At 31.7% G+C, this 26,592-nt stretch overlaps 1 protein-coding gene across 4 annotated transcripts; it reads left to right on the top strand.

The window, feature by feature from the left end:
• The first annotated feature begins 648 nt into the window (after nt 1–648).
• Nucleotides 649–26,424, top strand: LOC126705519 (cyclic nucleotide-gated ion channel 1-like). Of its 4 annotated transcripts, XM_050404572.1 has the most exons (10): nt 2,109–2,305; nt 2,456–2,590; nt 13,202–13,577; nt 15,332–15,547; nt 18,233–18,513; nt 19,145–19,256; nt 24,103–24,243; nt 24,370–24,424; nt 24,531–24,751; nt 25,683–26,424. In XM_050404572.1, exons 2-10 carry the CDS (start codon nt 2,559–2,561, stop codon nt 26,076–26,078), a joined length of 1,830 nt encoding a protein of 609 aa, XP_050260529.1. In that variant the 5' UTR covers nt 2,109–2,305; nt 2,456–2,558; the 3' UTR covers nt 26,079–26,424. The 4 variants fall into 4 exon arrangements, with proteins under 4 accessions (XP_050260528.1, XP_050260527.1, XP_050260529.1 ...); XM_050404571.1 differs by lacking the exon at nt 2,109–2,305 and adding an exon at nt 649–711 and having other exon boundaries at nt 24,103–24,424; XM_050404570.1 differs by lacking the exon at nt 2,109–2,305 and adding an exon at nt 2,009–2,068 and having other exon boundaries at nt 24,103–24,424.
• Nucleotides 26,425–26,592: the final 168 nt, after the last annotated feature.

Below are 26,592 nucleotides of genomic sequence, written 5' to 3'. Positions count from 1 at the left end.
AAATAATTGTTATTAAACTGTTATTATCTTTTCTTAAGTAGGGATTATTTGTTTACTTTGATAAAGATCTCAAAGTACTTTATTTTATCTTATTATTATCATATCTATCTGCTGCAACCCATCTGAAACAGTTCTGTCGGCCGTAAGTGTGCTTTTGGTAGACGAGGCATAGTTTGCGCACAAGTCGGACCAAATTGAGTTGTAGTTGGACCGGTCTCAACTCCCATACTCAGAATACTTGGGCCTAATATTATAGGAGGCAGCCCAACTCACTTTAACCAAAAAAGACCCACCACAAAGGGCAGTCTCTACTAGAAAGACCTGATCATTTCTTAAAACAATATATTATTTTATTCCACTATTAATACCTCTAATTGCCCTCTAATCACACAAAATAAAATAGAATATGAGATGTAAGGTGCACTGTTAAAATGATAATGTAAAATTGAATAAAAAAAAGAATATTCAAATAAAGTGACAAGAGAATATAATATAGGATATATAATAAATCATTAAATAATAATGTAAAATAGATAAAAGTAGCTTTTTTTGATGATCCAAAATGCCTTTCTCTTTGCATGGGAATTCTTACACTTGTATACCAGCAATAATTTTGTCAATAAATCTAAAAAAATTGGAAATAATTGCAACCAAAGATTCTGAACTTACCTTATTGGTTGCTGAAAAAACGACAATGTTGAAAGACTTGAGGTATTGACCATTGTGATTAATTCTGTGAATACACACTATTAACTCACTTTTTAAGCGCACGGCAAGAGTTGTTCTCAAAATTTTCTCAATTATTGATTGGATATATTGTGAATTTATGATTAATGTATAATAAAAATTATTTTAATTATAGATCCAACTAGAAATTATATTGCTTTAATCACAACTCACCACCTTAATAAATGTGTTCTTTTAACATTTTTCATTTCCTCCACGAATTCCACATTTCCATGTCTAGCCGACTAATTTGACTTTGGAAAAAAGGGCGAATTATTAAGTCCTTTTGGGTTCTTTCCCCCTGGCACATCCCCCTTGATGAAGGGAGCCTCCACCAGAAAGACTTCCACTATTAGTACCTCTAATCGCACAAAGTCAAATAGAATATTAAAATGATAATGTAAAACTGATTTTAAAAAAAAATATTCAAATAAAGTGACAAGAGAATATAGTATAGGATATATAATAAATCATTAAATGATAATGTAAAATGGATAAGAGTAGTTTTTTTTTTTATGATCTACAATGCGTTTCTTTTTGCATGGGAATGCTTACAATTGTATATTAACAATAATTTTGTCAATAAATCTAAAAGGGGTCCTATTACCAAGTGCTGTGCTGTACAGCACCCGTTAATAAGGAATTAAATAATAATAAGTAAAGTACATGTGGTTCTAGGTTTATTGAAGAAAGAGAAACATTTTTGAAAAGTAAATTTTGTTCCCTATAAGACAAAAATACCCTTCTCTCAGTCTGTAACGTCTGAAGCCTTCTCTCTCTTCTTCCCTTCTCCCTCCTCCTTCTCTCTTGGTCTCTCACTCCCTCTAACGTTTCTCTTGGTCTCTCACCACCTCTATAGCCGTCGCTATCCTTTTTCTCTTTCTGCCTTTCGTTCTACTTTTCCTTCCTTTGTTTTTTGTTGTATCTAGGTTGCTTTGGTGACTGGGTTCAATTTGGAATGTGAGAAGCTTGATAATTTGGCTTGGGTTTGAAATTTGGGTATTTGGGTGGTGGTTTTTGTAGATCTGAAAAAAAGAAAAAACTCAAAAAAGTACCGGCTGAGAAAATGTTGGTAAAGGAAAGGAAGATGGAAGAACTTAAAAGGGTATTTCGGTCCTGTTGAAAAATGCCTAATTTTTTATGTTTTACTGACACTTTAAAGTGCCACGTTACTGTGTTTTTTTCTACTCTCAAAAAGTAACTATGCTTTATTAATAAAAAATTCAATCTTACAGAACCCGTTAACAAAAAGCCATCAAAATTTTTTTGAAATAATTGCACCCAAAGATTCTGAACTTACCTTATTGGTTGCTGAAAAAACGACAATGTTGAAAGACTTGAGGTATTGAGCATTGTGATACTGTGAATACACATGCTATTAACTCTCTTTTTAAGTGCACAGCAAGAGTTGCTCTTATCTTTAATTATTACTTGCATAGTCGCATCGGCTTCTGCAATTGCACTTGTTCTTAAAATTCTACAACAAAGCCAATTTCTGCCACTCAAATTTGTTTTGTCCAAGTCTCTGTCCCTCTTGTTCAGCATTGCATGTAAAATGCATACTACTTGAGGCTGCCAGGTTCAATTACTTTTTATAAATACACATTCTCTTTCTCACTAAGGGGGATACATATTAAAAAAAAAGATGCATATTTAGAGATACTTCTTGTTTACTTTTATTATATGTTTTGATATGGTTGCATTGTCTAATATTTTTCCATTTTTCCAGGGATCAAAATTCAGACTTTTCTGGTAAAGTTTGCTGGGTCATCTATACATAGTTCAGAGGTTGGTTCTTCATTAGGACCTTGGATTATCGCTAAGCTTTAGGTATGAGTGACCATCAGCAAGGGAACAATGAAAGGTAGTTTCTTTTTCTCAAGAAGATTTTGTATGTCTGAACCTGAATTTTTATTTTTATTTTTATTTTTTGACTTTATATATGTGCTAAAAATAAACTGTTGTTCCCTGTTCTGTCAGTAGTCTGAATCAATATTTTGGTTACTATTAGAACATTTTTTTAATAACATTTCGAATGTTTGAAACTGAAAGACACCTTATTACAGCATCTTACTTGTATTATGTTGCTTTTGGGGCCAACTATGTCTAACCCAGCTAAAGTTTTCAAGATCTTAATTTTAAGTCTCGAATTTTCAATCAATGAATTATCTTTTTTATAAGAAAATGATTTTTTTTTTTTGGAAAATCAATGATTTTTTTTTTTTTTTTTTTGAGAAACAGAAAATCAATGATTTTAAGCTGCCAAGTTATATACCAAGTTACCAACACAGCACATATAATATGGCACACAAAAATAATATGATGCCAAAAACTTGCTATTATTAGCGAAAAAATAAAATATAAAGAATTATTCTAACAATGACATTGTGATATTATTTATGCTAAAAATTGGGTCTTAAAATATTATGTTTATGCAATGTAATGTGATTCATCATAAATGTTACACATGTTTCAGCTATTTGACACATTAGAAATACATAAAACTCTGTTTCCAAGTTTTAAAACTAATATTTCCACTAAATTTGTACTATGATTTTTTGTTTTAATAAAAATTTGGGTCTTAATTTTCTTAATTATATAAAAAAGAGTTGTGTACTTTTTTTTTTTTTTTTTTGATAGGAAGAGAGTTGTGTACTATGATTAGTTGTTTACTATGATTCAATTGTGGTTAGTATTAAGAAATGAATCATAAGCTTGGTCATATACCTTAAATGTTTCACCAATTAGAATACTTTCTGACTCTTAAATTTTGTTTAATTCTATTTCAGTCATTTTGGTTTGTTTATTAGAATGAAATATTTTGGTATTGATGTATTTTGTGTACCATGCATTTTGGGCTTACTGTTATATATATAACACCTAAAATATATTTAAAAATAAAATAAATTAAGATAATAAATAATGGGGTGGGAGGAGAATAAGGAGTGAGTGGAGAATTTGTTTGAGTCTTTCTTTTCTTTTTTTTATTATTTATTTTTCTTTTTTTTTATGAATGTTTTGAGTCTTTTGATTGAGAGAGAGAGAGAGGCCTGGGTAGATAGTGATGTGATGGAGAAAGATTATGAGATAAAAAAAAGGGAAAATAAAAGGAAGATAATGAGAATGATTAGAGAGAGAGAGTGAAAGGGAAAAGTAAAGAGAAAAAGACAAAAAAAGATTGACATTGCATTTGGAAAGGAGGGAGGAAAGAGAAAGATCAGGGAAATGAGAGGAGAGAAGAAAATGATAGAAATCACTTCTCCCACACCTACAAGTTTGCAATCTGCCCAAATTGGGCGGATTTGAGGAGAAACAATGGAATTTAAATAAATATAAAAAAAGAAAAAGAAAAAACAAAAGTGGAGCCCACGTGTTTAACTTCTTATGACCCAAAATTACATTTTTGGCCGTATCTTTCATCCATCTTTTACATTCATGTGACATAAAAGTCAAAAACATATAATTTTCTTTTGGTTTCCCTTGTCTTTGCAAACGAATAGAAAGAGAAGTGTATTATTCTCTTTTCTTTTCTCATCTCCTTATTTCCAATTCCAAACATACATGAGAGAATTGCTCCTTTATATATATATATATATATATATATATATATATATATATATATATTTTATTTTATTTATTTATTTATTTTTATCTTTCCTCATTTGCAACTAAACAAAGACGGAGAGATAAGAGTGACTAGTCATGTCCTGTGTTGCGGTGGGAGGTAAAAAGCAGAGAATTCAAAAAAGTAAAAAAAAAAAAAAAATAGTAGAGAAGTTAGAAAAGTAAAAATTTTCAAGCCAAATTACATTTCACCCAAAATTCAAATACTAGTCGGTATTGACAAAAATGATTTGGAATGATTTGAAATTTTTCCCAAGGTGGAATGAGTGGGTTCCTTGTTCCAGTTTGTTTACCAATATAATATTTCCTAACTGGAATGAGATGAAATCAATAAATATGTAAAAGCCAAAAGCACTAAAAGAATTTGGTAAAGGAATGTATGTGTTTTATGTGGCACAATGGTATTGTGGAGTTCTCTATGTGAAGGGTATTATGAAATTTGTGCGGCAAAGGAATTTTCTTCACCCATAATTGTACTTTTCTACTTTAAGTCTTAACCCACCTGCCAATGGAGGCTTGGCTCAACTGGTAAGGTTCGGTCACTTTGTCTAACCAACCTAGGATCGAATCCCGCTGTCAGTAGGAGTCCATTGGTGGGCATCCTTGGTGGGAGTTGACCCTCCCACACGGGTTGGCTTGCAAGGATGAGCCTTGGAGTCCGCCTGGCGCCCTGCCCGGGGGTTGGAGTAACCTATCTAACCCCCATTTTTTTAACCCAAAAAAAAAAAAAAAGTTTTAACCCACCTACATTTTTCTCCTAATTAAATGGCTTTGCTATAAAATTTAGGTTCTCATGAATATAAAATGCCATTTGTTTACAGGGTGAATATAAGATGCAATTAATCCTGAATATTTAGACATAAATAGGGGAAATTGCTTTCTCTTGTCTTTTCTTTACACAGGAAGTAGAATAATGTGTTTTTTTTTTTTTTTTTGGCACGTAAATATATTTGAAAAACGGAATAAGGTATAAGTGTATAGGATCTCAAGAAAAATATAGAGCCAAATCCATTGTTAGATGCATAAAAAATAAAATCATTTGAAATTAAATAGAGATTAACCACTGGGCCCCCTAAGATTTTTGACAAAAAAAAAAAAAAAAAAATGTATGCACAGTTCAGTCCTAAGAAGTAAAAAAATCCAGCCCGTTTTTTGTCCCATAAACAAATTTGCAATTAAAAAAAAAAAAAACTCAAATCCCTTCTTAATTAGGATTACTAGTTTGTAACCCTATGCATATATATGGATACATTTAAAGATATACAATAAGATGCATAAAATAATTTATATATATATAATTTAAATACTATTGATTGTCATTTTTATATTTTGTTATCTCTTTAAAAAATTTTTGTAAAGATATTATTAGGTATAAAATGTAAATTGTCCATTTAAAAAAAAAAAAAAATTATTGTGAAACACTTTTTTGTACGATTCATTTATTTTAGACTCTTTAGTTTTTGTAATCAATAACTCATTTGGATGAATATTTATGATGTGATTTCACATTTGATTCTAAAACTAAGAAATAAAATTCTTTAGTAATAAATAATTTATGACACATAACGCAAAATTAGAACTTTAATTTAGAATTCTTATTTGAGTTTCTTTCAGTTTTACTTATTATATATATATATATATATATATATATATATAGATTAGTCCTAACTTTTTTTTGAGAAACATTATTAGTCCTAATTAAATTAGGACTCTAAATCCAAATAAATGCACATAAATCCTGAAATCAGCTTTAACAAACACTACCCAAACTTCACAAGTTACGGGCCTTTACTCCCAAAATAAAATCTAAATTTATTAAAAAAAATTTTGCCCTTACGCTTTCATCTACAACTATGCAAGTGGGCAAACAATCAGTGATCCTTTGAGTCTTTGACGCCATCGAAGTCCTAAGTAGTAAGTAGTTGAGTTTGTGTGGTGAGCCATACGTCTCTCTCTCGTTCTCTACTGTAACTTCAAGTTTTTCTTTTTGATAGTTTCTGCTACTTTTGTGACTTTTGTTTGAGACAAGTTCAAGTTTTTTAAATTAGTTTTTGACGTTTTGCTAATATATAGAGAAAAGTACCGATAATACATTTTGTGGTTTGGAGTTAAAATTATCACTACACTAGACTAGACTAGACCAGGCTTTATTTTATTTTATATTGTTTTTATTGAGTTTTTGGTTTCAATTAAGCAATTTATCGGTAGACTCTTTTAACAATACTATAGCAATTTATTAAATTTGATAATAATACTTTTTTGAAAACAATAATGTTTTTTTTTTTTTTTTTGCTAATGGTTTGTTTAATTGATATTAGTGGCTTGAGCAATTAAATTAAATTATTGTTATAGGCTCGTTTATTCGGAATTGAAGATTATAAAATTCAATATTCATATTTTCAAATTGTGAATAATTTACAGAGAACCATCTACCACTGATGAATGTTTTAAAAGAAAAAGCACTTTATACTCAGAGGTTAATGTTCAATCTTCTATCTCAAATGTTGAAACTTCAAGTGTTGAAACACCTAGAACAGCTCAAAGATTTGAACTTAAAGAAACAAATATTGTTCCTTGAAATTAAGTGATCGCTAAGGAATTTAGTTCAAAATCAATTCCAAATGATTTAATGCCATGAAAGAGCATAAGGCACAACTTTGTTGAGTTAGAGTTAATTTATGAAATAAAAATATTTTAGGTTTTTTTGTTGTTGTTGTTGTTGTTGTTGTTGTTTATTTAAGAACTTTATTGTATTTACCTTGGCCCCTTTTGGAAAAAATTCCTGGGTTCACCACTGTGAATAAGTGCATATGAATAATTTGACCTTACTCAAAATTGAAAAACAATTCATCGGCTAGAGAGCAGAATGCCCAAAGCATAGTAGTCCAAGTTGAACCATGATTCGAAGACCAAGTAATTGACTGCTGATTGAAATGTTTAGGAAATAAGAAAATGCTGCAGCCTTAAGCTATTTATTACCAGAAGTATTGATAAAAGTTTGAATTTACATATGCCTTTGCCAAGTTAATTCAAAGTTTAAAGTTCAAATAGTGTGAAACACTATAGCTAATTTAGACCCCCAATTTTAAATTATGGCTTGATTATTTTTACTCTAACTTAACTAAGTGTGGAACAATAGTAAATGTGTCGTAATAAAACCGGAACAATATTCTATGGCATAAGCAAGAACAATAAACAATAAACAATAAATGTAAAGCTTAAAGAGTAGGAAAGAAATATGCAAATACAAGATAACACCGAGACGTGTTATCGAAGAGGAAACTGAAGTATTCGATGAAAAACCTCTCCACGGCCTTCTAAGCCGAAATCGATCCACTAGTGAATAAAGTTGGAGTACTTGAATATCAAAAAGACACTCCAATCCTAATCTACTCAATGTACTTGAACCCTCTAAGTTTCTGCTATCAATAGGTTTCACGGACCCATGTCTTCACTAGTTATCCGAATTCCGCAATTAGCTCTAAATTGCATTTGCTACTCAATGGCTTCTTCTAATGCTTCCCATATGCACCAAAACTTCTCTCAACACTTGGATTAGGTGAGGTAAGTGTTTGGGCTAAAAACCTCTCAAGGATGTGTAGATGGAGAGGTAAGAGTAAAGGAAAACTTTAGAGAAATGGTGTAGATGATTGTGGGTATACAATCTCTAACTCTCAAGTGTTTAGCTAGGGTTTTCTCTTTCAAAAGTTTATTTGAAAAACTCCTTACAATTTCATGGGTAATGAGGGGTTAAATAGTGCTGGTAAAGGTATGAGAAAAAGTACACAAAAAAGCTCCAAGTAGAGAGTTTGGCGGGTCATTTGTGACTTGGCCTGAGTTGTGAAGTGACTCGCGAAATCCAACTTGGAAAAGAGACTCTTCAAATTCTAGCATGTGCTTCTCATGTGGCCATTCGCAGGTTGGCACTCGTGAGCTAGCCGCAAGCTAGTCACGAAAACTTCATCTTCACTGAACTTCACCAATCTCTCACACACAACCCTTCCATTCCAAACCTTTTTTTTTTTAATAGAGAGAAAGCAGTTTGCATGTACTTTGTTTGAACCTAAACATATTTTTGTACTCGGTTTGCCAACATACATAAAATTAGAACCAAAACATTTATTCCTAAATATTTAGAACCTAACAATCTCTTCTTTTGGCAATCCGTGACAAAACATACATAAACATGAATTGCTCAATTCAAGAATTAACCCAATACAAGTTGTTGCCCTACTACAATCTAGTCATAATTTACTATCTACAAGTTGCAATAATAGGCAGCAGCATCATGAAAGAATTAACCTGTAAATTCCTGAAATATTGAAAACAAACCATAAATGCATGTGTGGAAAATATAGTGTAAAACATAACTTGAACTTGATTTCACAAAATCAATCTAAAACAAGATATCCAATAAGAATAATCAATGTATCAATAAGCATCAAGTTTGTGAAACAAAAATAAACTAAGAAAAAAAAATATAAACTATACTATAAAAGCATAGAAACATAAAAACTCAACTTAAACTCAAACTAAATACATACATCTCCAAAACAAAAACAGCTCCCACTAGGTACAAAATCTGCTACCCCTAAATACAAGAGCTTACACAACTAATCCCCCTTTTTGTTATGTATTGCCAAAGGCAACTATCAAACATCCGAGGGTGGAAGAGGTGGAAAATAACTCCTATACTCAGTAAAATTAGCTCTTAAGGTAGCTACATTTGTGATAAGATCATCCAAAAACTGTCCATGAGCCGCTTGTGTCGTCATGAATGTCTCCATCATGGGAGATGTGTAGACTTAGTGGGGAGAGTAGAGCGAATTTCGGAGAATTCACCCTACGTCTCGGAATAGTGGGTCATGGTTCAACTGTTCTTGGTTTGTAGAAAACACTCAAAAAATTTACTAAGTGTATGTTGGTTGTCTAAACCTTATTGTAGTGTGGACGATCTACTTTCCTTGGATGGCCTTATTCCTCGATGCTTGATCTTCCTGTCTTCTCCTTTCTTTTGGACTAGGTTTTTTTTTTTTTTTTTTTTTTTTGGGTTATAATTCCTTGGACAACTCTTCTCCTTGGTGTTATCCTCCCTCCTTTAGATCATGTCTTTGGACAGGCTTTGTTATTGTAGATGACTTATATGGACGATAAGACAATTTTTAACTACCCATCAGTAACCAAGTAAGTTACTTCCTCCTTTTTTAGCCCATGCTCAACCTGCATGGCTGACACCATTGATTCTTTCCCTTTACTAGTTCTATTATTTCCCGTCCCAACTCTAGCAGGAACATAATAGGGCTACTTCTCATCGAAGATCAACATCACTCAAATGAATGGCAGTAAGGCTGCCCTTGATGCTATAAAGAACTCATCACCCAGAATTACATCAAAGTCATCCAATTACATGATCAGGAAATTCACCTTTCTTCCAGTCCACTTGCCAACTTTAAAGTGCACACCAAAAGCAATACCCAAAACAGTTTTTGCTTCTAAGTTTACTAGCTTGATCTTATTTGGAAATTTGCTCACTTTCAACCTAAGTTGTTGGACCATTCAATCAGCAACAAAATTGTGGGTAGTACCAGTATTTAGCATCGCTTCAGCCCTATTTCCATTTATCTCTACTTGAACATAAGACAAACCCTTAGAAGTACCTCTTGCACTAAGTACATTCAGTAATTGTAAGGGGTTCACACGGCTGGGAACTTCTTCATCCGACCTGCCCTTTGTCATCTTTAGCAACCATGATATTAAGCTTCTTACGTTTAGGGCAATCTCTTGCTCGATAAGGCCCATTGCATATAAAGTAGCCCACATTAAGCTTTGGTTGTTCTTTTCTTGATTAGGAGTTAGAACTCTCTCCCTTGACAAAGGACTTGTTACCCCAATTTTTCTTTTATTTATCCTTATCCTACTTGCCATCTTTCTTCTGCTTGTCTTTGCCTTTGTCCTTGGACTTACGATTCTCATCATCCCAATTGGGTTTAGTGTATTTTAATCCACTAAGGTATCTGTACCAGACATAGTAGTAGGTAGATCACGCACAGCCTACCTTTTTAATTCCAACTCAGCCTAAGGCTGCAAACCAAACATGAAATTGAACTGTTTGTCCTCTTCAGACATGCTTTTGATATCAAGTATCAAATAACTGAATGTTTTGACATACTCTTGCACCATACTAGTATGCTCCAATTTCTTCAAGGAGTCCTTGGAAACCCAGGCAGTGTTGCTAGGCAAGAACTAATCCCTCTACCAACATTTGGATCATCTTCCACACAGGTTCTCCACCGTAACTTGACATCCCCAGAAAGATACATGCTAGTAATTGTCATATTCTCTTGATCCAGCACCCTAATAGCCTTGAAATACTGCTCTATATCCCATAAGAAATTTTCCAAATCCTTGGCACTCCTAGCACCATTAAAGGACTTTAGTTCAGGCACCTTCACCTTTATGGAAACTTTTCTCTCCCTAGGAAGACCACTAACTGCCCTTTTTAATAGGCAATCACAGTTTTGAATTGGCTTATTGTCTCCCTTATTGCAATACTTTGGGTTTCCAATGTAGTATCCAACTCTTCTACATGCATCAGTATAACACTCCTTTGTTTGGTAAGTTCGTTCCTAACCACCAAAGTTTCTACAGCAAGTGCCTCAAATTTGTCACAAACTGAAAGTTGTTCCCTCTTTGTAGGAACCCCAAGAATGGTTTCCAAGACAGTCACCCTTACCTTGGTGTCCAAAAACATTACAGCCATGCTTTGATACCAATTTTCACAAGGTCAATTTTATCTCAAATTTTATGTCTATGATGGCCCTAAGTCCCTGACTTAGTCTCAGCCAACACCATACACACACATTGTAGGAACACTTAGAATAGATTATTAGGAACACAAGCTCACAACACACATTTTGTTTATAGGAAAAACCTTGACCTTTATTACTCACTCTAAAGCACAAAGGAAACCCTTACAAAGTTTGGAGAAATACATAGAATTCTCACAAAGCCAATTACACCATTTGCTGTTGACACCTTCAACATCATAAGGATCAAATACACAGAAATAACTGTTAATGGCAGTTACTTGATAGTAACTGCCTGCACCTTGGACTACCTGCCACTTGGATCTGACTTAGGACATCATCAACTACTGCTGTCTTGGCTCATTCCCCACGTTTCCAGCCCTTACACAGTAAGTCAGCATCATCAGAAACATCAGGAACTGCTTGATAATTGCTTGTAACTGCCATTGCATATATCACGGTCTTTGTCTCAGTAGATCATAGGGCTTCTGCCCATCACCCAGCAGCCCACATAGCATGTCAATCCATGTTCGGGGAGGCTTGGCCCATGCCTAAGCCATCCCCCACTACTCACACAACCTACACAGCCTGTCTACATGCAGCACACACACAGGGTAACTGCCCATTAGCCCATTAGCATCAATCCATGCACTAGGCCAGCACCCACCAGCCTATACCTTGCACATAGCATTTGATTGCACATTATCATGGTAGCCCATCCTTGCCTTGCACATAAGCCACTCATCCCACACACAAGCAACTAGACACCAATGCCATCCACTAACACACAAGGGTCGACACCACTTGCTGTTGCCCATAGTAAAACCAACTCTGTCTACAATGACCCTTCTATGCCATGGTCTTAGAGCATCATGTGGAGCAATGTGCCTTCACTTGTTGCCCCCATCCATTGCTCAATGATCCAACTCGAGTTGGGGGACCAAGCAAGTCCCCCTTAAAAAGCATTTAGGAGCATATTGAATCTGACATAAAGAAACATTGATGTGTTGAGGAGACATAAAGCCATGTGATTGGCCTAATGCTGCCCAAGCATCATCATTCCTCATGCCATTATCATCACCAACTAAAGCTCCTAATTAACAACGTGTATAGTATGAATGTATTACATTTATCTTCAAAAAAATTGTAACAGAAAAGAAAAAGAAAATTACCATTTTTCTTTCAAATAAATAGAGTAATATCTTTTTATTATGACCTTTATGTCTAGTCATGTGTGATTTAATCCAAAATCCCAAACAAGTTTCTTTTAGAGTGATACTAAAGATACTACAAATTTTACTACATAAGTCTTACAATATGTCATTCATAAAAGATAATTTGAACACATTTTGTGTTGAAATAAAACCAATTACATTCATAATCATATCAATTTGTAATTTATTTTGTAAGATTTATAGTAATTTAGTATTTTTTATAAACTATATCAATGATTATTTTGGTGTTGGGAGCACAAGTCATAGACTCTAAAGCAACAAACAAAATTGGGATGTGTGTTCTGGCAACTTTTTTCCTTTTTGGTTTACAATTTCACAATAAATTTTATGTGGTAAATTATTATTAATTATAATATGAGCTTTTTATTTACATTATTTTTTTACCTACCAATAATAACTTGTCACTTAGAATTTTTTGTGAAAATTATTATAAAATTTTTTGTGGATATGTCATTTCTCTTTTAGTAAAAAAAAAAAAAAAAAAAAAAAATATATATATATATATATATATATATTTATATATATATATTTTTGTTGAAAAGAAGTAAAATAAATAGTTAAATACTAAGCATGACACTTTTTTATTATTAAAAGAGAAAAAAAAAATGACACTTTTTGATAGGAATATGTTTCCTTTAGTCTTTTATAGATAGTATGATATGATATGAGTTGTAAAAATAGGTAATATATGATGTGAAGTGTTTTAAAAAGTGAATATATAAAAAATAAAAAATCTGTTTCTATGTTAAAATAGATAGAGAGTTATGCATTACCTTATGCCAATGCTTATGATTACTGTGTATCGATCAGGAATAATAATCAAGACCATGAGCGTCAAATTACCGAGAATGGTCGAGCTGATGCACTGAATCAAGGAATAACGACATTTATTTGCTCAGCATATGTATTGGTGTGCGTGTTCTCAGTATTACTGGATCCCTTGTTCTTTTACCTTCCTTTAATCAATGAATCAAAGAAGTGCATTGGGATAGACAAAAAGTTGAGGACCACAGCTCTGGTTTTGCGATCTGTCACTGATTACTTTCACTTAATGCATATTTTTTTCCGAATTCGCACTCGTTATAAAAAAGAGGAACCTCCCAAAAATTGTAAAGAAGCTTGGAGGCGTTTTTGGCCGTACTTCCTATTCCTAATCGACATTCTGGTTATTCTTCCCGTCCCACAGGTAAGGGAGACCTCTCAGCTAATTGTTGTTTCGTAAATATTGTAGTAATTTGTAATTGTTGTTTCGCATATCACAGCTAAATGTTCTTCCATCCCAAGTTTTCATGTAATTCGGGACTAACAAAAGCACTTTAGTACAAATAAAAAATTAACAACACAAAATTTAATGTAGTGTGATCAATTCTTTATTTCCATCAACAACAATTTTTTATTTTTATTTTTTATTATTCTATATTAGGGAATAATCACTTCTTTCTACTTATTTATTTTAAGTGTAGTTCACAATTCTCCCCTAAACTATAAAATCAAGTAATGCCTCTCCTTGGTAGAACCGTAGAATTATGGTTAAATACCACCGCGCACCATTGCTAGGATGTTGTGATGGCCACTCACTTATATTAGGTTAGCGTGGGACAAAATGGGGATATATCCCTTTCCGCGAAAAGTTTCAGCAAAATGCTCAATTTTTGAAACTATTTAAGGATATGTCCCTATTTTGGAACTCAATTTTATCAAAATCGAGTTTTAGTGTGGAACTCGAGTTTCATGAACTTGAGTTCCGTGAAAATTTTCAAGTGGAACTCAAGTTCCACAATTTTTATTTTTATTTTTATTTTTAAGTTCAATTTGGCTATAACTCGATTTTCTAAAAATCAAGTTTTATATTGAAACTCAATTTTTAGAAAATCGAGTTTCAAAATAGGGTCATATCCCTAATTAGTTTCAGAAATTGGGTATTTTGCTGGAACATTTCACCAAAAGGAGTATATCCCCATTTTGGCCGGTTAGAGTGTGATTTCTATCTTAGATTAAAAAAAATTATGGTTAAATGATTAAAATGAAATTTATCATTTTTTAATAGTTTAAACTTTTTAAGAGAATCGATAATTAACATGGTATTAGAGAAGGAAATCATTATCTTTAACTTTATTCTATCTCTTATTTAAAATGTTAAAAACCTCACGTGTTAAGCCCCACTTATTAAAGGTGAGTTTAAGCTTACATGTGAGGATGTATTAAAATTATGGTCAAATAATTAAAATTGTTGTTTCCTAATAACTTAGTTTTTTAGAGAATTGGAAATTTAACACCTTTAACTATTGAAAATGAGCAAATACCCCCTTTGCTAACACTAGCACATGATGAAATCGTTTGAATCCTATAATAGTCCACGAATATTACTAAAATACCCTTGAGGGGAACAGACCCATTAGTTTTTTTTTTTTTTTGGAGGAGAAAATGACCCATTACCATTAGTTAAGGAATGGAAGTGCAAATGACCAAATATTAAGCCGCAATTAATTAAAAAAAAAAATATTCGTAAATGTATATGTAAATGTAAGTTATATATATATATATATATATATATATATATATATATATATTAAAGTGTAGGTAAAAAAAAATTATACTTGGTCATCCTCCAAATATAAAGTTGGCCCAAAAAATAAAATGGTCACCTAATTCATTCCTATGCATGGTTGATGACCCCTCCCAAAGCAAAAATTCCCGTTTGTGTAACAAATCCCTAATTGCTGTTAGAATAAATTTGTTTGGATTTTTTTTTTTTTTTTTTTTAGCTGATAAACGACTTTGAAAATGACTGTGTTTCACACTTTCGATATTTGTTGTTTATAACCTAAAGTTAATCTTCTAAAAAAAAAAAAAAAAAAACCCTAAAGTTAAAAGTTTGGAACTTTGCAAATGTTGTTGTCAGACTTTACCTTAAAGATTTGTTTGGGATTTTTTGTTCAGGTGGGACTTCCCATTATCTTATCAGAAATGAGAAGCAAGAAGAGATCTTCAAATAAAGTAAAATTCTTGAACTCTGTTCTTCTCTTTCAATATGGACCTAGAATTCTTCAAATCTATCTGTCCTGGAAGAAGTTGATAAGAAGTGACGAGAGTGTTGATGAAACCCTATGGGTCAAGGCTATATTGAATTTCTTTCTATACATCCTTGCTGGTCATGTAAGTTTGATTTCGTATTAATTTAATATTCCTCAAATTTAATGCTGGCAAGTTTCTGTTTTATTTATTTATTTTATTTTTATTTTTTATAAAAGCTGTGTTGATTTTCTCAAAAAATTTCGATTCCAAACGACCGACCTTGCTAAATTTGAAGCCATAGGCACATATTTCTTTTGTTCAAAACCCTAAAATGTAGCAAAATAAATAGAGTTTTCTATATGAGCATGCAGTTTGTAATCCGTATTTAGTGTAGTGCATTAATTTGATCTCTCTCTCTCTCTCTCTCCTCCTTAAAGGCAAGTATTTTGCCGAACGACGTATATTTGTTCTCACCATAGCCTGAGCCAAGGTCGAGAGGGGACAATTGTCCCTAGCCCAACAAAAACAAAATAAATCTTGTTCCACTTCTATTTCATAGGATATTCATCTGCAGTTTAATAATAATAATAATAATAAATTCTTAGATTTTTTTTATGTCAAACTTCACTGAAAAATAAAAAAATTTCTTATTTTATCAATGTTTAAAAGAAGAAAATAAAGCATTAAAATTTTTAATTGAAAATGAAAAATACAAAGAAATAATAATGTTACCTTTATGTGATTTTATTATTTTTCATAAAAATGGTTTTGTAAGTAATAAAAAGTATAATAATTATACAATAAAATCCATAGTTTGAATATGTTTTAAATGCACAAATAATTACTATATGGCTTGCAAGAAGAGTAGTTCTAGTTGCAGATGTGTGGTTAGAAGAGTTACCACCTGATTTGGATGATATTTTCCAGTCTGATTTACCTTAATAGTATTGATTTACTTGATTCTCAAAAAAAAAAAAAAAAAAAAAACTATATTGCTTAGTTTTTCTATAACTTAATCATTTAATAAGTTTAATAAAAGCTAACATAAGATATATTTGAGATTTATCTAATTACTCAAAATCATTATATGAGAATCATAATTGTAATTTTGGAAATGAAAAATTATAATACGACTTATTTATATTCAAAAACCCTAACAACTAAACACAATATAAAGGATATTCTATATTTTCAATGGTTTTATAACATTAAAATGCCACTTAATATTTGAACGAGTTTCATTTAAATTTTCTGAATTGGACAATATGTCTATATCTACATATGTATATATGTATATGGAGACATATGTATGTTAGTTAAAAATCCCCTCTAAAGTAAAATCTTAACTCCGCCATTGGTTTTTGGTTAGTATTTGTCACAATGTAATCTAAATAGGGATTGAAATTTCTTGAAAAAGCCGTGAGGCTAAAAAATATGGCCTTAAAGCCACTTTTGGAAAATAGTCTGTTGAAGAATCTCTCCTGAGTTGGGGGTGTCAATGTTTGATCCTTCCTGAGAACATGATACAGATTTTTACAAGTTAGAGTTGGGCTTTAGCGGGTTTGGGTCATGAATGGGTCGATCCGAAAGTGACACGATAAGAAATGTGCCACAAGTGGGTCAACCCGCGTGACCCGTAATAAACACGTTTGATACACCAATTTATTTGTGTCAATCCAAAATAGCCTATTTAACACAACCTGTTTAACTTGAATAGCAAATAAATATTCATTTTATTTTAGATTTGTCAAATACCCTTTATATCAAATCTATATTTTAAACTTAAAAAGAAAAGTGAATAATTACAAAAATTTATTAGTGATATAATTGTAAATTGAAACTTTTTAAGCCCTAGTTATGATCTGTCCATTGTTTGTACGCCAACTCTTTCAATATTGATATTTAACATTTGGCGAGTTTTATGGATATTATATTTTTGTTGAACTATGTTATTTTAAATTTGAGTTGAAGTGTATACACTTCTTTTGGAGTGTAAATAACTTATTTCTAGATGTATATTATATTTTTATTAACTATGTTATTTTGAATATGGGTTGAAGACTTGAAGTGTATGTATTACTTTCAAGATGTAAAGAATTTATTTCTATATGGATATTATATTTAATATTAAGTGGATTGAAATGAGTTATGTTATATTCGTGTCAATTTAACACGATTTGTATATTAAGCGTGTCAAGTGAGTCGGGTCATGTCAACCCGCTTCATTAATAGGTCGGGATAAGGTTGAAGGGTCATGACACGATTTTTAAATAGTTTGGGTTCAAGTTGAAGCATTTAGTTGAATACCCTTATTTCAACATGACATAAACCTGACATGATAACCTGAATTGAAACCCCTACCCTGAGCAAGAGCTTTACCTTGAGCATCCAAATCGTCCTCTTGTTTTTTATTTGGCTCTACTACCCCATGCCAAATAAAAAGCTCGTGTGACGATTTTCTTAGAAAATCCCAAGCCCATCCCATGAGGAGTTCTCTAATTTTAAGCTAGTTTAGACGCTTATAAATCCAACATCCAACTCTCTCCTAGCAATATTATTGTGGGACAAAGCACCAAAAGACCCTTTAAAAGGTTTTCATTGTCTTTTTTGCTAAGTAATTAAAGAAGAAGGATAGGAGTAGATTCACTTTATTGAGAATGGTTTATTTCTACGTCTTTTCTTATAATCTCTTAAAGATAATAAGTAGAAGTTTCATATCTTCCGAGTTCTCTTTTCCTCCTTTTATTGTTGCTGTTGTTGTTGTAACAATTGATATTTTTTGGTTACGATATCTATAGAGAAATTACTGATTTTTTGTTCTTTTAGGTATTGGGAGCCTTTTGGTATTTTTTCTCTTCTCAACGATTGGCAGCTTGCTGGCACATAGCGTGTAAAAATCATAGTGGATGTGTTGATAGTTCTTTTAACTGTGACCACAGCTTTGGAAATCTCTCTTTTATAAGTGATATATGTCCTATAAATCCACCAAACTCAACGACCTTTGATTTTGGAATATTTGGTGAATCCCTTCAGTCTGGTGACTTAGAATCTCAAGATTTTCCACAAAAATTATTTTTTAGTTTCTGGTGGGGCATGCGAAATCTATGGTTAGCACTGTACTCTAAATTATTGCAATGTACTCTTAATTATTTGTTTCCCAGGTGATTTATACCCCTACATACAGACCTTCATACTTGATGTTAAACCATTAGTCTTGGAAGATTATTACTACTACCCTACCTTTCAAGTTAAGGTGCACAATCAGGCCCTCATTGAGCATTTCTATCTTTTCAAAACCCAACTAACCTTGCTCCTGGTCGAGATCTCACCAAATTTGGTCAAAATCCCACTATATATAGCAGAGAACGTTGAAGTCTAGTCTAATGGTAGTAATCTGTCAGATTGGTTGGAGTCAAATTTTCATGCAAAGACCTACGACTCAACCTAACATCATCGGATTTTGAAGGAGAAATAGAAAACTCGCATTGATTGAATCGATCAATTTCTCTTATTTGAGTCCAGTCGCGTTTGTAGGGTATGGGTTACTAATGGATTGCCCTACCTAAAACCTATGACCTTGACCTTGTTTCCTTACATTGAAAGCACGAGTATAAATCTTTACATCTTCTCTTAACTTATTCATTTCATGTAAAATTTTCTACTTTCTTACTTTTTTGCATTGTAGTATTAAAATTTTTAAATTAGTATCTCATACATTACCTTTGTGCCATTTTGCAGTTCTTTTGGTTCAAATCTCCAAACAAGTGACTATATATGGGAAAACTGCTTTTCGCTTTGTATTTCCATCTTTGGCTTGTTACTATTTATATATTTCTTGGGGAATTTGCAGGTAAGTGCCCAATTCTTTCCTTTTCTCTATTTTTTAATTATATATATATATATATATATATATATATATAAAAGTTTTAGTTGTACAATTATGAAGTAGAGAGAGCGGAAAGAGAGGTTTGTAGATAGGAAGAATGACACACCATTAAATTTTGAAGCAATATGCTAATCTTTCTATAAAAAAAAGAATTAAAATGCTAATCATCCTCTTCTAGTATTACATTGATAATATACTATTGTTAATCTCATAATATATTATTATTATTATTATTTTTCATCATTGTTCCTGTTATTAATTAGTATTGATGTTAATTGTTATTTATATTGATATATTGATTAAAAAAAATCGTGATAAAGAATAATTTGTCTTTCGTTTTTCTGAGAAGAAATCTTTGATAAAGAATAATTTGTCTTATTAACTTTACAAACGTAAAATCAAATCCAAATAGGATTGGTAGACCGCAGACACTAAATCATAATAACAACCTTTTGCTATGTTTTGGTGATGGTAAGGCTAGCTAATCCGTAGAGGAAATAAAAGGGACCAACAAATGTTAAACTTGTTAGCCCCAACCCAAAACGATGCATAATCTGACCCAAAATTGAATTGTAATGGTTTTGCTGCTTTTGCATGCACTAAAGTGTGGCCACTTGACACTCTCTAAACCCAAACGACAGCCCTAGTCAAAACCAAGCCCAACCCAACTAAAAAATTGGATTATTGATGCTGCCGAAACACATTTCATAACAAGATTTTTCAGCTTCACTATCAGGCAACAATTCTAGGACCACAACTGCACAGCCATTATCACACCCTTTTCCTTGACTTGAACACTTCAACAGCATGACCAGTCGATGTCAAAAAAGTGGAACTCATATCCTCCGTGTCATTTTCACCATTTTCTTCCTAATCTGAAAGGAGGATTGTTTGAGTGTGTGGCCTTGGCAACCTACTGAAAAACTCCTCAAACATACATTAGAGAAAAGCATTTGATTGCCTTAATTCCTTAATCTCGTTTCCTTATAAAACATCTCCACAATTTCCTCTTCCACATAGTCTTGACAACATCGGAGAGGTAACTAATAACTTGCTCTGATACACTTGATATAGGAAGAAAATGGCCAATAAAATATGAAATTTCGTTCATGGTATTCAAGAAAGAAATACAAAAGTTTGGAAATAGGATAGACTCAAGAATCTCTAGCTTGAGGAGAGAGATTTCCTCGACCTCTCCAAAGTCTACTAAGGGACTAACTCACATACTCACTCAAGGATTGTGACTCACCAACTAGAGGACCACTTAACGCTTTTCAAGGGAAAGCTCAAAAGGCTTGCACCAGAAAATGATTCAATTCATTTGACTGCACTGATTTCCTTACAAGGATTAATATAGCAATATGGGTAAACTTGAAAATATAAATTAAGAGCCTGGGTGCCCTTATGATATTTGTTAATTAAACATTTTATTAAAGTTATGATACTATTTTAATGGGAAATATAAAAAGTTATGAAAAATTATATATTTTTTTGGGGAAAGAACCATTTTGGTCTCTACATTTTGGGGTCATAGTCAATTTATTCTCTACATTTTGGTAGCAGTCAATTTGGTTTCTGTTAGTTTCAATTTGAAGTAAATTTGGCATCTACCATCAACTTATTAACATAAAATATGTACATGGTTAATGGTGTGCCCGGTTGGCACAATTAAAACTTATGTGGCACTAGACTCATTACATGCTCTTTACGCCTATAATAGTGCTCTTTTTTATTTGTTTTGTTTTTTTTTTTTTTGGTTTAGAGTTATAATGCATAAAAGTGATATATAAATAACCTTTCTTTTAATTATTTTTTAAGAAATAGATAAGGTAACGTAGAATAATGTTTAAAAATGAGATAGAGATAGTGTCTTAAGTTTTAGGCTAAATGGAGAAGATAAAGAAAAAGCTTAAAACTTAAAAACAGTAAATTACTCTTTTAACCAGTTTGTATTTTTTTAATTTAAAATTATTTAAATATAAGATAGGAGTATTTTAGAGAGTTTAAGAATTTGTGTAAGACTATTTTAGTACGTAAAATGTTAAAAAATAAACAGGAAATCCTGTTATTAATAATTTAATAGTATAGATAAGATAAGGGTATTTTAGAGAGTTTAAGAATTTGTGTGAGGGTTATTTTAGTACACAAAATGTTGAAAATCAAATAGGGAATCCTGTTATTAATAGTACTAAACTCATCATATGCCCTTTGTGTGCGCAATAATGTTCTTTTTTATTTAGTTGTTTTTTTGGTTTAGAGTTATAATACTTAAAAGTGATATATAAATAACCATGTGTATTTATTTATTTTTTTTTAAAAGAAGGAGGTAAGGTAACGTGGAATAATGTTTAAAAATAAGATAGAGAACCGTAAGAAGTTGAAACCCAATGAAACATTTGAATTTATTGATTGTGATAAGAATTGTAATAAGTAAAAAAATTTGAGATTTGAACAAAAGAAAGATGATATACATTAGTGTGGATAGGTAGAGATTTGTGATAATTGTATAGAATTTGGATAACAAAAATTTTGAAATGTTTTACAGAATTTTTTTTAAAAAAAAACCATAAAAATTTCGGGATAAGAATGAGTAATTTCTACGTGCGGTAGTGGTTTTTTTTTTTGTTGGAAGAAGTAACTTTTTATATATATATATATATATGTTTTTTTTTTTTTTTTTTTTTTTTTATAAAGAAAACTGCAATATTTGAATTCAAATAGATAACAAATACATATAGGAATTAGACATTTGAATATAAATGGATGGTGAGAATAATTGTTTTTTTTTTCTTCTTCTTCTTTTGTACGTGAGATAGTGTTACTGCTTTAACATTTTTTGCTTTGATGTAGGAAAAAAGTTAAATTTAAGGGTATGTTATTTCAAAATTTATATGAAGATATTTTGGTACCAAGAATTGAAAACGAAATAGGAAAATCCTCTTATTAATAGAATAGATAAATACAAAATATTATTAGAAAACATTAATTAGCATTTAAAAAATGCCATGTTAGGATCTAAATAAAAAACAAATTAACAAAAATTAATCATGAAAAATTCAAAATTAGAAAAAGGCGAACCACCAGGACCAAAAATTAAAATAATTAATCCATGAAAGATACAAATAGCTAAGAAATTTAGATCTGGATGACATTTTTACTTTTGAGGAGCTTTTTTACTTTTGAGGAACTGATACACGAACACAGCTCCTTGACCCATACCCACCACATGATGCCATGGATCTATTAAGTATTAAGTACAACCATTCCCATTGAATTTGGTTTGATGGGTTTGTGTTTTTGGTATATTGAAATGGAAAGGAAGAAAGAGGAACACAGCGTCCCATAATTCTTCTTCAGGTGTTTGTGTTTGGGTTTAAAAATTTAGCGATGACTGATGAGTTCTTGTCATCCTGGATTGCTGGCAGTAGCTCTCCTTCCTGGGCTCGCCAATCATCACCAATCACTCTCCTTCCTCACCGTACACCACCACGAGCCACAATCAAGGTGGTCTCCTTGCTCTCTCCCTCTATCTTTGCTTTTCTTGGACTCACCCACTCAGTCTCTCCTTCTTTGATCTATGATATGTCTTAGTTGTGGTTGAAATTCTATTTTAGGGTTGGTGGTGATGGATATGGTAATGGTGGATCTAGGTTGGTGGTGGTGGTAATTCGAGTTTGGAGGTGGTGGATCTGGGTTAATGATGTTGAAGGAAAAACCTAATGAATGTGACATTGTTTAGTTACCAAGAAATTGCAAGAAAGTAAAAAAATAAAATTGAGAAAATAAAAATGAAGATCTGTTTGTTTACAAAGAAATTGCAAGAAAGTGAAAAATAAAATTGAGAATATAAAAATAAAATCAGTTTGGCTACCGAGAAATGGTAAAAAAATTAAAAGAAAAAAAAAATAAAGAAAAGGATAAAATTGGTTTAAAAAAAATATTTTTTAAAATGTTGATGGGCTAATTTTGCCAAGCGGTGATATGGACACTAAAATTTACACATATCAGTATTAAATTAAACATGCCAGCAATATACACCATTAGCCACATAGGCATTTTCATTAGTGAATTAACGACATAAATCAAATTAACTATGACCCTAATATGTAAGGATCAAAAATAATATTTTTGCTAATTTTTTTTTTTTAAAATACTTTCTAAATGAATGCTCTTATGGCATCCATTAACTTTTCCTATAAATTTATAATACCATAAGTAAACCGGCTTGGAACTCTTTACTTCAAACTTCACCATCTTAGAACTTCATAACATTTATTGTTTGTAATATGTAAGGATCAAAAATAATATTTTTGCTATTTTTTTTTTAAATACTTTCTAAATGAATGCTCTTATGGCATCCATTAACTTTTCCTATAAATTTATAATACCATAAGTAAACCGGCTTAGAACTCTTTACTTCAAACTTCACCATCTTAGAACTTCATAACATTTATTGTTTGTGGTCTTCCAATACCTTGAAACTTCATAATATTTATTATTTTGAAATTCATCAAAGATTTCATTAAAATACTTTTTTTTCCAATGTCAATTACATTTTATTATGCCATGTGCATGACCACCATCAAACCCCTCCTTCCTTTTTTACATTTGATTTTTTATAAGAGATGTTCTTGAGCGATACTTCTCAATTTTAGGGTAATAGATTTTTTTTTTTTTTTAGATTATCCAGTGAATTTGTATAGTGTATGGAAGAATGAGATGTTGTATACTTATAAGTAGGCTTTTTTATGCCTAAATATATGTTGTAAGATATTGTGAATTGAACTTACTATTTATAGAAGTGGAACAGATTTACATGCAGCGAAGAGCTACAAAATCAATTATAAAACGTGATGAGAAGAAGGGACACAAGGTGGGGGGAAAGTATGAAGAAGAGAAGAAAGCACTCGAGGAGATGATGCAAGCACTTGAGGAGATGAAGGAAGCACTCAAGGATATGATCAGAAAACATGAAGAAGAGAATAAAGCACTTGAGAAGATGAAGGAAGCATTCAAGGATATGAACAGAAAACATGAAGAAGAGAATAAAGCACTTGAGGAGATGAAGGAAGCACTCGAGGAGATGATCAGAAAACATGAAGAAGAGAATAAAGCACTTGAGGAGATGAAAGGTCTGTTTGTTTTAGGGGTTTGAAATTGGATTTTTTAAAATTCTAGCTAGCTTTTAAAATTTTCACTCTATTTTCAAAATTCTGAAAAATAAATTGTACTAAACAGTTGTGAAATCAAGTAAACGAAGGAAAAAACAAGAAGCAAACATTGCGTTGTGGCTTTCCAAGGAAAAGGTCCCTACAGAAATGAAAAGCGATATAATTAAGTTCATACATAACAGATTTGACGAAGACGAAGGTGTTGATGTGGAGAACCTGATCCCTGATCTTCCTTTGGATCTTCAAAGCAATGTCAAGTGCCATGTTTGCTTAAATCTGCTAAAAAATGTGAGTTTCTTCACCTCTCCATAACTTTTCTAAATAACTCCTTGTCCTATGCATAATGACTGAGAATGGTACAATAACTTTCGTCCAAAAGAAAAGATGATACATAATATCTATATTATTTCATATACTGTATAATACACTTTGATCAATTCATCCAAAAAGGGTTGAAACACAAATTTCTTGCTCTATAGCTATATCTATCTATCTATCTATCTATCTATCTATATATATATATATATATATATATATATAAAAGTTGGATTTAAGTTGACTAGTTAATTAGGATGCGCTATAAATTTACCATTTTGATATTTAGTCTTTATCAAAGATACATGTCGCTATCACTGTGTCATGACACCCTTAAAATTAGAATAAAAAGTTAGCCTTAAATTCTCATTAAATCATTTTTTAACCTATTCTTTTAATGTAATCTAGATATAAATTTTGAAAGTTCTTTTATAATTAGTTAATAAAATTGTTAATTTTATACATGATAAAAATTTATAATATTAAAGAGTAGTACTTATTACATGCACATTAATATATGCACCTTTACAAATGTGAAAAAACAACTTAAATTGTGACTTAAAGTTGAGATTGTTTGGAAATCGTGACTTCATGGTTTCAGATGTTTTTTGCGTGCATTAATGTATGTGCATCAGGTTTTTGGTTGATATTAAAGTTTGTTGTAAACTAAAAGTTGTAATAGGTTGTAACCATGCAATCATAGTAAAATACAACTCTAAATTTATATAATTATAAAAAAATATTTGAAATCTCTTTTTGTCCTTTTTCTTTTGTAGTTAAAGAAAAAAAATTATTGAATTTTTTGGTAATTTCAACTTAACCATCTCTCTCTCCCTTTATTTTATTTTATTTTTTTGGTTAGGAAACAGATTTGTAGTTCGACTAATTTGTTTTTCTTTCTCAGCTCAATATCATAAAAAAGAATGACTTGACCAAGCATCAGCAACTTTTGCTTAACATCTGCAACTCACTCAAGCCAGTGTTCTACAACGAGCAAAGCTACATTGTTAAGGAGGGAGACCCAATTGATGCGGTATTCTTGATTACGTACGGCATTGCATGGGCCTATCCAAGCAGTAATAATGGTGAAGGAAAGCATGCTGAGCGTCTTGAGAAAGGTCACTTCTTCGGAGAAGAACTTCTTGAATTGCTTTGGAATCCTTCCTCTGTTGACGTGTATAACCTATCCAAACTCCCGGTTTCCTCCAAAACCCTCAAAACCCACACAAAAGTGGAAGCCTTTGCTCTAATGGCCAACGACTTGAAGGATATTGACTATTCCATGTTTTTAAACGATTAGACCCAGAGCAATCACAAGTTGAGGCAGCTTCCACTCAAGGAATCTCGCTCCAAGATCAGAATCTAGAAGAGCTTGATGTTGTTGAATCCAAGGAAGCTTCTATTTTACAACGAGTCCAGTGTTGCAATCAACCAAAGTGTTTTGAATCCAGTAGTACTTGACATTGTTGTTGCAAAGCAATGGATTGTTTTGATGTCTTTGCTGTATTAAGATTTGTTTTTCTAGTGATGGACAAGGGGAACGTGTGAAATAATAATGGTAAAAAATATGTTTCTTTAATTAATTCATGCATAAACTGTTCATATTGCTAGTGTAATATGATTAAAGGTTAAATAGTTTCTACTTTTGTGGCAATTTCAACTTCAGCATCTCTTTTTATGGTTATGAACTAGATTTATACTTCAACTTATATTTGTTTATCTTGATCAACTGAATATCATAAGAGACAATGGGTTGGCTAAGCATGAACCACTGTTGCTTAAAATTTGCAACTCTCTCAAACCAGTATACTACA

This window comes from Quercus robur, chromosome 11, assembly GCF_932294415.1.
Source record: "Quercus robur chromosome 11, dhQueRobu3.1, whole genome shotgun sequence".
Taxonomy (NCBI): domain Eukaryota; kingdom Viridiplantae; phylum Streptophyta; class Magnoliopsida; order Fagales; family Fagaceae; genus Quercus; species Quercus robur.
The sequence above is the reverse complement of the archived record's forward strand: the minus strand, read 5'-3'. Positions and strand labels throughout refer to the sequence as shown.